We start from the raw sequence: 15,368 nt of genomic DNA, 5'->3' as shown, positions 1-15,368 counted from the left end.
CGCCTCCGGTACGTGAAGCATGGCTCTGAGTCGTCCCGCGCTCTCCACAGTCTGTGCGATGCGTCGTCAGTGGGCCCGTTTGAACTGGGTTCGCCGTCGCCACGTTCAGCAACTCGACCGGCGGCTGGCGCGGGTAAAAATCCCAGAGAGAAATTCTCACCGGAATCGGGATGAAAACGAGGACCGTAGCTCAACGCTTTAGTCACAGTCAGGAACAGGAACCAAAGTAAAATCAGGAAAAAATAAGTTAACACAATTCTGACACGTAGAATTTTACAATATGTACATTATTTTTTAAATTAAAATAGATTTTGTCAGTTGTCTGATTGGATAGGTCCTCTACAGAGCACAGCGTTTTCTCCGACCAGCCAGTGTTGCTCCACAGTTTCTCTTTGAAAGCTCGGAGCCGGCCAATCAGAGAGCGTGTAAGGCTTCCTCATCTCTAGTCCCTGCCAGGAGTTTGTTGGTTTAGACTTCGGACAGGGGCCAAGCCCTTGGCGACGAAAAATGGCCGACCCTTTAACACCTCGACCGACCTTGAAAAAGAAATAAATATAAAATATATGTAATATTTCTATATATATTCATATAACCAAACCCAGGATAGATTTTAAACTCTGATGTATTCTCTCCGTCGTATCAAGCTGCAGCCGTTTTCCCATTGCCAGCCCGGTTCCCTTTCTCAATGTCTGTGTGATTTTTGCAGTTTTTTTTCTCCCTCCCCCAAGGGGAAAAAAAAATTTCTTCAAACATGTACATCTTATACGCAAGTAAACAAAATGTAAAAGTGCGTGGGTTTTTTTTTCTCTCTTTTTTTTTTTTTTTAAATATGTTTTAATCCACTATATCCAAAAGTGTTGCAGGCACTTAAGTCCCTCCCAAACAAAGCAGGTGTTTTTCGACAGTGGATCAGGTTGGTTTGGTTATTCCTGGGTTATTTTCGTGTGGGGGTCTCTTTGTCTCGTTTTTGCCTCTGTCGATGTTTTCCGTCTGTCGGGGAACGGGGGGTGGGGGGGGGGGGGGTTGGTTGGGGAGGGAGGGAGTGTGGTGAGGGGGAGCGGCTGCTGCTAGCCCAGGATATCCAGGTAGACTGGCGTGGCTTTTCCCATGGCGAACAGGACCTTCTGGATGTCCTTAATGTTCAGTCGCTGCTGCGGTTCCCTCTGCCAGCAGCCCAGCATGATGTCGTAAACCTCCTTGGGACAGATCCGTGGCCTCTCCAGTACCCGGCCCTGGGTTATGCACTCGATAACCTGCGGAGGAGAGAAAGAGACAGCAGTGGGGTGAGAGAGGCCGTCCTCACAGGCTGGTTGCTTTGCTTCCTTCCTAATGAGAAAGCGGTGACACCAGGCGGACCGTCCGTTGAGATTTGAGCTAATGAAAGCGACGTCAGTAGCACAGATTCAGTATTAAAGGACAAACAGGATTTCTGCTGCAGGATTTTTTTATTGCCCTGTCCCACATCATAAAATCATAATAAACAAAAACAGTGAAGGTGGACGTGTGAAAACCCGACTGATCAGTTGTTTACTAGGCTTGTGCAGCAATTAGTGAGATGACTCACTGTTGTCATGACAATTTGACTTCATTATTTAAACTGATAAAGCTGCACGTTTGATGGCTTCCATGGAAAAGCTCATCTTTTCCCTTCAGGAAACTCTCCTTGTTTTAAGTCTCTTGTTTTTGTTGTTTTATGTTTTACATCAGTAAATTCATTTTATGATCAGACAAGGATAACCTGAGTAAGGACAGTACAAAAAGCTGTTTTCTAATGAAAATCAAAGTGAAATTTAATTGCCTTTGTTAACTCATGAATTAACATCGTCCTCCTGCAAGGTTGCGTCAAAAGAACCTGCCTGGCAACATGAAGTAGGCCAAAAGATCCCAACATGGCGAACAAAATTCAAGGACAGATGAGAAACAAAACGTCTCCGACATCGATCAGTTTGGGACTCAAGTGAAACACAATGAGAGCCGTTATCCACGAGTAAACGGTGAACTTAGGAGGGCCTAAACAAATCCTGATCACAATTCAAAGTTGGAATCAATGGTAGCGTTACAATGAGAAAGCAACGGCATGTTTTGTCACAAATTCACAAAAATAGGGGGAAAAGCAGTTTAGGGATGATTTGGTTTCAATAAATATATCAATGAATAACATTTTTTATTTGAAATCTGCATATTTTGAAAGTTGTTTAATGATGTGACAAAATGAAAAGCCAAAAACAACTAATCAGGGGGGCAAATAATTAGAAATACGGAGCATGGGACGCTTCTGCAGGCCGACTGTAAAATACAAACTTTGAAAAATGTTTCTGATTTACAATCGGAAACCGAATTCCCTGTAATATCTATGACAGAATTATTCTATTTAAATATACTGTCACACATAGAACAAGTCCATTGTGAAACAAAATGTCCCTGTTGTCTTTTGTTCCTCGCTCACGTTGTCTCAGTCTGTACGTCGTGTTCTGCCACCAACAGCGAGACAGACATGGCAAATAAGGCGGCGGCGGGGAGTGGCGGCGGTGCGATGGAGGATCACGTAGAGCCTCTTTGCATAAATTCCTCAATGACAACCAGCACAATGAAGCTGCCGTCTCCTGGCAACAGCACCCAACCATACAGAGCAACCCTGGCTGATTTGTCAACGTTACTGGGAGTCAGTCTGCTCAGTGACGCTGCGTTTGTTTAGGTTGATTTAGGTCATGTTCAGTCCTTACACTGCTCATTATTATGGAGAACTTGGCTGCTTTTTTTATTGCATCCTTTGAACATGTATTGTGGATTCATGAAATGTCATTGACACTAGTTTCTAACATTACTAACATTGGTTAGACAACAGAAAAGGCAAAGCGAAAACAAAATAGTTTGGACCGTTTGAGTCTACGTAAAGTCATCAGCCACTGTCGCTGAATTAGAAAGCCGTCACATCTCAGGGAGTTTTTAGAAAAAACAAACCTTTAATGAGGTTACCGACTAATTCTAGCCATTTGAAACTGCACTTCTACGCTGTAACAGCAAACTGTTGGTGAGTTTCTCAGCAGAACAATGTCGCTGACTGAGGCTGCCGGTCCCCTGCGACTCGTCGGTCTTTACTAAAGCCCACTGAACACCCTGCAATTTCAAAAAGATCATACTGGACTTGAACATGTCGCGGTGCAAGTTCAACATCACGAAATCAAAACAGCATCTCCCGTCGCACAGCGTGATTGATGGCTGCAGCAGCAGATCTCCGTCAGGCAGGTCTGACAGAGATACGAGTGCGATGATAAATGCACAGCTGTGTTAATGTGCTTTTAATTGAGAAAACAGTGAGCGGAGGATGGGGGTGTGGGAGCAGAGCGGTGTGGCGGCACGCATGGCTGCTTTATATTTATTGCAGGTCGCCTGTGGTCAGGAGAGCACTGAATCAGTCGGTGTGTCTGTCAAACTGACCATCCAGACACCGGCCGTATGGCTGTGTGTGTTTAAATCGCAGATTATACCGCAATCAAATAATTATACTATCTTTATTTGTTATGAAAAGGCCATGAGTATTAACAACAACTTAAAAGAGCCGAATCTGACGTCTTAAAATCGGTCTGTGTCTAAGAAGCTCTAATAAAAATATCGGTTTTGCATAATGCCTCCCCTTTAACCCTTTAGATCTGAACTTCTGGACAGGCGATGGTACAAATTTGTGCTTTTTCCAAGTCTTGCCATTGTTTTGAGACGAACCCAGTAGACTGATACATAATATCACACAGTAAGTAGACCTTGTTAGACTGAGAAAACAGCAACAAACTCAACAGGTTCCAGCAAAACTAGATTTTTCATATATAAAAATATGGTTGGATCCTATAGTCATAACATTTTCAGTTTGACTGATAATCTAATATTTTACACAGATTTTTCTGTCCCAAGCCATATGCATGATGTAGGATTTTTTTTGTACCCTTCTCTTGACTGATACCTTTGTAAAATTATATCCTAACTCCTCTGCCAGCTGCAGCTTTAGCAAAAGCTGAACGTCGTTCGGACTCGCCGTAAATCATGATGAGTTTTAACTGAAAGCTGGAACTGAATCAAAATGTGTTTCAGCAAAGTGTTAAGGGACTCCACATTTATTATCACACTGAGTATGTTTTATTTTTCTCACAAAAATATGTTTTTCACGTAAATTGGGCAGGATACATCCCACTTTATTTGGAGAAAGTCACTTTTGAGAGCTGTTGTGCTGCATATCAAGCCCCCGCTGTCGTCTTGAAGCGCATAACCGTTTTCGCCAAAACTGTTATCGGCAAGCAAATCCACGGCCACACGGGATCAGGTGTGACAGACTCTCGCGGTGATACTTAATGGTGTGAGAAAACGGTTGTTCTAGCCCGGTAATTTTTGCATCTCCGATCGATTGGATTGAAAACGAGGGTTTGGAACAATTAAATGTGAAAATCAATTTAGCTGTTAAGCTGCAGAAAACACACGCCTGTTGAGGCTCGGAGAGAACCGGAGCTCCCACAGGAACCCGCTTTATTCGCCGTCCTGGAGGAATTCCATCATGAAGGCGAAAAGTGGCCCGTTATCACGGCTCAGAGACTCACAATAGCCACATCAATGGATGATTTGTCGAGCTACAACAAAAATGAATAAGTCTTTGAGGTCTATTTGTCGCACCTATCTGATTGTGTTTCATGCGCTTTCTGCTGTGCGGATGACAGCTGTGTGGCACCACGACAGTGAGTAACGATCGACCAATAACTGCTTTTGTCTGCTCTATCTTTGGATGCAAGTGGGTATTGCGCATACTGTATGTTGACTCAGAAGTACAACAAAATAAAATAATTTATAGGCCTGGGCCAACACAACAAGGCTGGCAGATAAAGCTGATGCTAATTTTACTGTGCGGCTCCAGAGAGGAGCCTGCCTGCTCACAGGAGAGACGGCCGTGTTCGTTACAAGTTCCTGTGGTACCCAGGTAATAATCTATCACTTCCACTCCAGCCACTCAGGCCCATTAATAATTGTTGTAGTAATGTATCTTTGTGCAACCTAAGGAGTTTTGAAAAGCACTCCTCCGCTTGGAGCCGTATAGTTTCGGCTGGGGAGCATCGTCAATCCCTGGCGTTCCCCAGGGCTGTGTTCTCTCCCCACTGCTCTTCCCACTGTACGCAAAAGACTACACCTCAGCGGTGAAACTCTTTGCAGATGACTGTCAGTCTGATCCAAGATGGTGTCTGGTCTGCTTACAGACAGGAAGTGGACCTGCCGGAGCATTGGTGTGGTCAGAACTCACTCAAGACCATTGAGATGACATTGGACTTCATCCTCAGGATATCAGCTGTGACTCCATTACAAATGTGCACAAATCTTTGTCTATATTCTACTTATATAAAAAAAAATAAACAAACAAACACAATTTTGCAATGGCGGTGTTTCCATTAAAGGAGAAATTAAACTAAAATCATACATGAATAAACGTGGTCATGAGACATACAGTATGTCACCAGTTGCATGAAATATATTCATAATTCAGCCGTTGAGCCAGACATCTGCATTTTATTCAGGAGTTGGAGCGACAAACCTCTTATACTACGTACGCACTGATGCTGTAGAACGTAGGCCCAACAGAGACTGAACTTCCTACGGCAACTCAAGTAGCAACAAAGGCGTCCTGTTCATCTTCTACACAGTCATTATTCAGACAGGACCAGACTGCAATGAATAATTAGGTCTGCTAACAGGAACATCTGGGCTGACATTTCCTCCATCCAGGACTTTCACAAGTCTAGGGTCAGGAAAAGGACAGCTAGCATCTCTGCAGACCACACACACCCTGGACAGAAACTGTTTAGACTTTTGCCATCATGTCGACGCAAAAGCTAGCTGCCGCTGAGACAGTTTCTTCTCCCAGGACGTCTCTCTGATGAACACAATGAACACTTTTCACAGCAGCTACTCTGCTGTGAAACAGATAGTTCCTGTATTGTAACCAAAAGAAATATCACAATATATGTACATAGTGTTCTTATAGAGGTCTTTAATCTCCTTGAAAGTTAATATATTTAGATTTAATGTCTATTTGCTCTGAGCTTCTGAAAAATTTCCTTGTAATTCATGTAAAGCACTTTGAATTGCCTTGTTGCTGAAAATGTGCTATATAAATAAAATTACCTTACGTTACCTTAATGATGATTCTAATCTTTCTGGTTCTAGAAATGCCAGTTTGTGTCAAGCTACTGTTACAGTTTGTGTGGCCTAAACATCTAGACTCTAAACTATGAAGGCCTGATCCACCGGGATTCCAAATAAGGAGTTGTAAATAACGTGAGCAAAACAATAAATAAAAAACTGAACGCACAAGAAGTGGGCATGTTGCATGCAATCTGCAAATATTACTATTACGCAAGTGCAGTTGATGACGGGGGCGAAAGGAGTGCAGATCGCCCTCTTTAATGGAGGATTTTGTATGTGCAGCTGGCTGTCATCATCGAGTGTTGGAGAGCAGAGTGGCCATAAAAGAAAGATGACATAAAACGCCATCATGCTAAGGGAACAGTGAAAATAAAACTACATTTCATTTAAATAAGTATACAATGTGGTACAACAAGACAGTAAAAACATTTAAAGATCAATTCAAATAAAGCTCTAAACCATTGCATTTAACGCACAACTTGTTGTAACTACCCTTTACAAACCTTTGGTCCTCTACCCGTCCAGTCAGCACATTGTCTCTGCAACAAACCATGGAAATATCTCTAATATAGCAAGATAATAGTTCTAAGTCGGCTGAAATGGTAAGTGGTAAGAAACAGCCTGTTCTTATAAAGCGATTTATCAAGACCAGAGGACTCCGCAGCACTTTATGCTACATATTCAGTTATTCATGGACACATTCCCATGCTGATGGTGGCAAGCTACTACAATGTAGTCACAGCTGCCCTTGGGGAGTCTGACAGAAGTGAGGCTGCCACACACCGCTACTGGAAGACAATGCAGATCCCGAGGACGCGAGGACTCAGACAGACGCAGTGGAGGCTCGTCCTGTTTCAATGCTAAGGGACAAATTCCTATCATTGCTTCCCCTATTAAATGAGTAATGCTCCCTCTTTAAAAAAACAAACAAAAAAACGTTGAGATCCATTACAAGGATAGGTGTTTGTCTACCTTCCAGTCACACTGTCAATAAAAAGACAACCTTGAACACGATGTTCATCCGTCTTCCTTCTCTCCAAACCTATCGACGTTGCTATGTTAAGGACTAGTCATAGTAGAACCACTGATAGACCGGCTGGAACCAAAATGTTCAATAATTGTGTGAGAACGGACGAGTCGTACCTGTCTTTGTTTGAATCTGACATCATAATTAACAAGCTCTCATGGTAATTTCACAAGATTTAAAACACCAAATAGATTGAGTGAGATGTTTCATCATCCCCTTTCCTTAGTTTGTGGCTTTGCCACCTTGTCATCCATTATAATGCTCCTGATTTGGAACCCCGTTGTTCCTGACCAAATCAGGAGCAGCACACTACGTGTAGCCTGCTGTGTCTCGTGGATGTTCATTGACATGCTGCAGGCTCTCTGTACCTCATTGTTACCCAGCTGAAACCAAGGCTGCTTCCCATAGGTAAAGATCTCCCAAAGGATGACCCCAAAGCTCCAGACGTCACTTTCCGTAGAGAACTTCCTGTACATGATGCTCTCGGGGGGCATCCAGCGGATAGGTAGCATGGTGTGTCCTCCAACCTGAGCAGACAAGAGAACAAAGGCAAAGAGGGAGAGAGAGATTAGTACTGCATACTGAAATGTTGTTTCTAAAAATACAGCTTGTCATATCTGGTCATCAATATGGCATCATTTAAAGATTGGCCGTCTGCCTGCAAATGCAACTGATCTGTAGGCTGTAATTATGACTCTTTGCCATGTTGTTTGGGTATTAACATTGACACAATGCAAGAAAACAGCAACCTGGATCACTGCTTGGAGCATTTGTAGTTAGGCCATTAAATCCCCTCTACTTTGACGCAGGGGCGTGGGCTAGCCTTGAAATCTGATTGGCCATCCTTCCTGGACGCCCTCAATAATTACACCATCAGGGATTTTGTAAAAAAAAAAAAAAAAAATCAAATGTCCAAGTAGTTACTAACATGCTTTTTTCCCCCCTCTCAATATATTCAAATTAAACACTTGGTTGTTTTTTTAGAATAACACTATACTACTGCAAAAAAGGAAAAAAAAGGGTGAATTTATCTTGAGGCGTTTTTGAAAAGCTCTGCTTGGGCTGCAGGTAAATATGGTAGGCTCTGTATATGGCAGTGGGAATTCAATATCTGCTCTACTTGTTGCCTGGATTTTGAATTCCTTTCACTTCCTGCTGTCTCTCATGTTTTGCTGTGGTTTAGTTTTTCACCTCTGCTGCTGTTCCTTTGACAGTTTTGTCAATAGAAAAAAAAAAAGATGATTTTGAAGCCCACTTTGGGGGCTTTTCTTATCTACAAGGCAGCAAACATACTCCTGCAGTGTATCAGATACACACCTATCATCCATCCATCATCAAAACCACCCACCCATCAATCCACTCGCCGATCCGCCAAGCTCCGGCATGCCCAAACAAACACCTGTGCTAATTTTCTGCGCTCAAAGATAACATCAAAATGAAAGCTACAGTCAGAATTGAGGCCGAAAAACGTACGTGCCTCCGCCAGGCGAGGGGTAAATAAACTTGCCTCCTATGTGCACCTCTGGGTTAGAACACAATCAGATTCATTTAATCATAACAAGCTCCTCTCTAAACTCCATTTACCAGCTCTGACATCTGTGTGCCGTCAGCTGCGAGTGCAGCGTGGCTTTTTAGGAGCCAGGGGAGAATAAGAAAGTCGACTCAAGTGTTTTTAATTATCTCCCAGTTCTGTGGCACACTCATTGCAGATTTCCTTTGAATGTCATATCTGTGTCAGCTGGATGTCGCAGCCGACTCTAGTGGATGTTTCTAAAGTCAAACTGTCGCGCTGCCAAAAGGCTGCTTATTTCTTGGCGGGTTTTTTTACAGCATCTACTAGTTTCTACACTTCATTAAATTTCATTCCTTGGTATTAGGCTTGTTTGTTCTCCTTCACTTGTTACTCTCTCTGAAGTTGGGCTTTTACAAGCAAAATTTTTGTTTTTGATTCTACTAGTGAGTGTACATGTTGGCCTTGCCTTCCTACTTACCATTGGCAGATTTCAAACTGTTTCACAACATGAACTTGCGCCAAAGTGGATGCTTTCTGTCAACAACATCGCTTGTAAACCGTTTCAAAACGTCTCCACTGCCAAAATGTCACTTTGAAACCACACATATTTCATTCAGGAAACCAATTTGAACAATATGATGTGTAGAAAAAGCCACAGCACATTCCCTGTGTTGCCTTTTAACACTGCGCGCCGTCAGACAGCAACGAGGTACGTCTTTTGTCAGATTACAACCGCAAACCTCAGTGTGTTTTATTGGAGTAGTGCAACATATTGAACTGAAGGCCAATGAGAAATGTTTTCTTTCTTTCTTTCTTTTTCACAAATACTATTCTAAACAAGCCGGTGTGGATTTGCACTCATTTATTCGAGTCACAACCTGGAATAACCTTTCGCTTCTTTTACAGCTGCTAGTCTTAGTTGGATGTGTCCATCTGGATTGATTTTTTTGTTGTTGAAAAAATCACTTTTGGCAAAACATGACTTAGGCCGTTATTTTAGGAAGATGACGATATGGAGAAATTGAAATGTCTGCCCATTATTCTTTGCAAAAAACCTCAAACTCAGATTGGATGGAGAGATGCTCGAGTCTTCACACAAATCCCTTAAACAGTCCAAACATCTGAAGATAAAAACAAATAAAAATGAAAGATCAGTTTGTTAAATTTGTGGCAAAATCCAGAGCAATGCACAAAAAAGGTATTTTTCTAACATAAATTTCATCTTTGAAATTTTCTTGAAAGTAATGTTATAATCTCGTCCAGTCTTGTTCTTGTGAAATCAGTATTTTGTTTCGTCTTGTGGCTTTTAGGTATCGTTTCACCCCAACCGGCCAGTCAAGATTGAGTGCAAAATTATGTCCTGGCAATTGTGGAGTCCAGTGAATTGGTTGTGAAGGAACAAAGTGTGAAAAAGTTCGAGTGGTGGGAATATTTGATCAAAGCACTGTAATTTGCTTACAAGTGAAACTACCCTGATTTTTATCAGTACCTTCCTCATAGATGTTACTCTGCATCACAGACAGGTAGGTAGGTAAACACCACCAGCCTACAGCTTTGTGCTACTCAGGGAAAACATTAAAGAGACATTAGTTTCAGTGTCACCCCAATGCAGTAATAACCTCAGCCAGTAGCTAAAAACATCATTAGAGAAGGACACAGAGTCACTAGATGGTTGTATTTTGTATCTTCTTTGGCCCTTGCAACGCATCAATGTAGCACCTTTTCTCAAATGCCTTGGACAAGTCGATACCCAGTGTGTACTGCTTCCCATGCAATGATATCCCAATCGCTGTGTGCTGTCCTTCCATTTACCATAAATCGATATGTGTACAGAGGGCCTGCAGGGGAACACGACTGTTTCGTACACTAACACATATATGCTGACCGAAAGCCAAAATCACAGCCCATTAGCCTCCACAAAGTCAGACTTCTGAATTTGCTGGCGTTTCAGCAAAACAAATGCGAAGCATCATTTCTCTTCCATTCATCCCAAATTGAAAACACATTTGAACAAGGCCTCTTAAGCATCAACGACGACAAAGAAAACAGAAACTTCGAAACAGCTGTAGTGTCACTGTCTCTTCCCTTTCCATGTATACTGCTGTCAGTGTAAACATCAGAAAAATGAAATGCACCGTCAAGTCCTGTCACTGCTTTGAAGCAAGTGCATTGCTTCTGCAGCACCTTTTGGTTGTATAATGTGTGTATACTAGGATGAAATGTGTGAGATTCACAACCTTCTACTGGATCTTGAGGTAATAACACCTTCTTATTTTATTGCCTTAATTATATTTTAAGATGAGCTGACTTGCCAGTTTGAGCCGCTTCGGTCATTCAGCATGCCGATGTGAGTAAATCATCATCAACAAAGACAGAGCAACTGCTTGGCATCAATTCTATAGCAATAACACACATATGCATGTCCCAGAGGGTGAAAAGCTCTTTACCTGAAACTACTAATCTGTTGGCAACCAAAGATAATATGCTAAAGAATGATGGGGATATAACATTTAATACATATATAAATATGTTGGAAGTTTGGTGTTCAGTCCAATTACTGTATGAACTGATTCAAACCAGCGCACTTTTCTTTCAACAAGTGAAACAACTGCTAACATTTACATTTCAAGGGTAAAAATAACATGTAAAGGGGTGAAGTAGTTGAGAATTATTTAAAATAAATACCTGAAGACGGCCATTTTATACTAAAACAACATGGTTCATATCTATTTTACTCTTGTGCTAGCAGTAGAACAGCAAAAATGTAGACGATCCTTTTGAGAATTAAATATGATTTAGGGATGTAAACAAATCTAAGTAGCTTGCAGATATACAGTAACTACATAGTAATAAAATTCAGAGTTAACTTTTCTCAGTTATCGGTCAAACTGCACCAACATAATGTATTTTTCTCCTCAACCAGTTTCTGCCACACTTCCTGACTACAGATTTAGGTCTAAACGACATACAGTCTTATTTTGTTTTAAGACAATTGAATGCTGGTTTTGTGAGGAAAAATGAAATGTATGAAACAAAAAATGATAACAACAAAAAATTCATGAGACCCAAAGTCTCATGGGTTACAACCTTGTTCTCCATGTCCAAGTTTAGACCTACACATCTATAAATTTGCTTCAAGATACAGGAAGTCTGGTTGGAAGTTGTGCTTTTCTTTTCTGTTTAGTTTTTTTGGAGCATAGACAATGCAGAATGTGGAGTGACTCAGCTAGAAAATTGAAAAGCCAATTGCCAAGTAATAAAAGTATGGTAAACAAGAAAACATGAAAATAATTTCATAGATGTAATATTTTATAATAAAAAGGCCTACAACTGCTTCCAGTATCGTGGGAAGGTGACACTTTGTCAGTTTAAAGGTTCAGTTTTTAGGTGAAGAGAAGCTTTTTTTTCTGCCTAATTGTCTTTCTGTTTATTGCACATAGACCTCCAGCTCTGAGAAAATTGAGTAGAAACTTTTTTTTCCGCTGTCATACGTCAGGAGATTAATTCAGCCTCGTCCTCCAAGGCTTTTAAACTGCTGCGAAAATGCAGACAACAGTCTGGAGGAGCCTTGTAGTTCACAGCAAAGCTCCTGGGACCAGACCTCTGTAATTCGGATTAGATTCCAGCTTGTGTTTAAGTGTGTCACAGGAAGCAAAAAGCTAATCTGATAACCTCAAAAAAGGCTGTAAAATGAAAGAAATTGTTTTTCTCCCAAGAGCAAAGCCACCAGAACCCCAAGGTAAGTTGTAAAGAACTCTAATGTTCAAGTTAATGAAAATACTGAACAACAATGGCACTGAACCCTGAACTTGTGAGGAGAAAACTACTGCTTCTATTAAAAAACATAAATGCAGTCAGGCTGTCGATAGAGCCTGAGAACAAGAAGAAGAAGAGCAAGAAGTTTGTGGACTATTACTAAATTAACTTAAGACGAGCCAAAATGATGAATCTTTGGTTTATGTAAGAACCTGTTTGTTACGGAATTGAAAATGATGCAAAAACATCATTAGTGTAAAAACACTATGGTGTGATAGTAAGGGCCGGTTTAGAGATATTGCCATCGTGAAGCAACTACTAACATGGGACGAGTCAATAGAAATTATAATCCTTAAGGCTAAGTTTTATTAATCAGGAGAATAACAATCATTTCTGTACATTATGTCCACACAAGTAGACCCTTGTATGCTGTACGCTGAATTATCAATGATTCACATCAAAACATTGGAATCAGAATGTTGATACAGACTTCAAAAGTATGTGCTAGCATTGCCTTTTAAGTTTCACAATTAAGGTCACATGTTTTATGAGTCCTTCCACAATCTTTTCACAATAGTTGGCCTGAATTTTGAGCCATTCTTCCTGACAGAACTGGGAGTCAGACATGTAGGTCGCCTTGCATCTTGTCAGTAGGACATGGGACTTGGAGCAGGGCTTTGCAATGGCCACTCCCACACATTGACTTTGTTGTTCTTAAGTTACTTTGTAGCTAACAGGATGGTGCTTGGAGTCATTTTCCTTTGACCCTAAGTTTTACCTTATGGTTTGACGTCTTGTGTTGTTGCCTTAATATTTCCACATAATGTCCTATATGTATTATGCTATGTTGTGAAGTGCTTTGGTCTCTCCTGCATTAAAAAACACCTGCACAACATAATGCTACCATCATTGTACTAAACAGCTGAGACTTACAAATGCTCCTCATTATTGCTCAATAGGTAATAATGGTCATTATGACCAAATAATTCAATTTTAATTTTATCAAAACAAAAGACTTGGTTTCAAAATATGGCCTTTGTCCATTAAAGATTTGCAAACTATGATCTGGCTTTTAACGCTGCTTCTGTGGTAATGGCTTCTTTCTGATTTGACTTGTAGAACTGGGTAGTGCAGAACTCATTCATTGTGGAAAAGAAAACTTAGGCAGGGAGAACATATTCCCCTTAAATCCTCCAAACCTGCCACTGCAGGACACCCCCAAGGACGCGTCCAGGACACCCTTAATTTCCACCGAATTTCTGATTCCTTGCCCCACTGGCCTGCAGCCTAAGCAAAGCTTGATTTGTCCGCCGCTCCTGGAGAATAATCAAAGCTGCTGTTTTTTTCTCTGTGGCGGCACAGATAAAACAGTAATTAAGATAAACATAAATCTGAAAGGTGCTTAGAGTAAGGTGCCCTTTCCCTGGATGTTCAGCATACGAAGGCCGCGTGAATCTCGCAGTCGTGAGGCGGGGCTGGTAGTAGCTGTAAACTCATTTAGCAGCCTTTCACTTCAAGCTAATGGCTAAATGAGCAATGACTTGCACCCCACCTGGTCTCATTACACCCCACATGTTTTAGCAGTGTACGCAGCATTAGGCCAATATTGATACGGAGACCACTCACCTCCCACTGCGTCGTACCTCTGGGTCGTGCTGTGCTAGGTGGGCTGAGTTGTTGAGGGGATGTACGGCAGTGTGTCTCCTTGCGAAGGTTTGTAACGATTACACCAAATTAATTAAGTTTCTGTTACTCTAAATGACTTATCTGAGGCCCAGCCAACCCACTGGATGCAAGACCCAACACCTCATCCGATGCATACTAATGATACGTGTAGCTGTACTGCGGTGAGGGATATTAAATCTGGCTTGCTCACTGTTTCCCAAACGACAGAATGCTATCACCTTGGGTCTCCGTGACAAGGCTGTGGCAATTAGCTAGAGACACAGAGGTAGGGAGAAGTAAAAAAAAAAGACTGAACACATAATAAAAATTAAATAATTGCTGTGGTAATTATCCTCATCGTTCTCACTCAATGTCACATGGAGAAGCTGGCAAAGCTCTGTAGGGAAAGAGGAATGAGTCTGGGGCTTTTTTGTTGTTGTTGCTGTGTAAACTGGATTAGTGCTCTGCCTGTCCCACCGTGGCAGGGGAGTGATTGGATTAACGGTGTGGAGAGCAGAGCGGCATGGCAGGGGGATAGATTACGAACCCAGTCGGGCTCTTCGATGGGCGTTGCGCGGGCCTCATAGGAAGCCTTTGGGAGGCCGCAGATGTCTTAAAGGGTCCCCGATAACCATCTAGACACACTCGCACTCCCTGCTCCCACGTGCTGCTATCTCTGCTCTCCCAGCTCAAACAGCAGCGAACACAGGTTCACTCTTAGAGGCTATGATGTCCATTAGGGTTCTCCCTGCTGCACTGCTGCCAAGTGGAGATAAAGTGGTATCTGCTCTGGCTGGTGCATGCTGGTGGGTGGTGAAACTTTCTATAGGGTTTTTTTTTTTTCTACGTCACACATACACACAAAGTGCAGTTGCTTGCTTCTAATGTTGGGGTTATATTTGTCTCTAAATCAAAATGTAATTGAGACAATGCATTCTAATCAGTTCCTAAAGTAATTTTTTAGATCCTTTGCATGTTGCTCAAACAGCCAAAAGTGAGAAAAGGTCTACTTCTTCTCAGAGGTAGACCTCTTAAGTCAAGGTTTAGGTCTGGACCTAGAACTTCGGTCCAGACGTTTTAGGACTTTTGGACAGAAGTCTGAAAACTGGGAATAAGTTCCTTTCATTCATGTTTGAAGCTGCTGGTAAGGGTGCGTTCACAAAAGCCCTGTTTAATAAAACTCTAGTCCATTTGTATAGAAAGTCCAATTCGTTTGAGGAGGTGTAAATGAGC

At 41.7% G+C, this 15,368-nt stretch overlaps 1 protein-coding gene across 3 annotated transcripts in view; it reads right to left on the bottom strand.

Annotated features, from left to right (window-relative positions):
• Nucleotides 1-1,022: 1,022 nt before the first annotated feature.
• The window catches only part of ntrk3 (neurotrophic receptor tyrosine kinase 3), a 290,241-nt gene continuing 275,895 nt past the window's right edge, over nt 1,023-15,368 (bottom strand). For all 3 annotated transcript variants that reach the window (XM_005808525.3, XM_005808523.2, XM_023332654.1), the window contains 2 exons: nt 7,570-7,728; nt 1,023-1,253 (listed from right to left, as the gene is read on the bottom strand). In XM_005808525.3, coding sequence (XP_005808582.2) covers nt 1,068-1,253; nt 7,570-7,728 — 345 coding nt within the window. In that variant the 3' untranslated portion in view covers nt 1,023-1,067. The remainder of the gene's footprint in view (nt 1,254-7,569; nt 7,729-15,368) is intronic.

Source organism: Xiphophorus maculatus, chromosome 4, assembly GCF_002775205.1.
Source record: "Xiphophorus maculatus strain JP 163 A chromosome 4, X_maculatus-5.0-male, whole genome shotgun sequence".
Lineage (NCBI taxonomy): Eukaryota > Metazoa > Chordata > Actinopteri > Cyprinodontiformes > Poeciliidae > Xiphophorus > Xiphophorus maculatus.
This window is presented reverse-complemented; position numbering and strand designations above follow the sequence as displayed.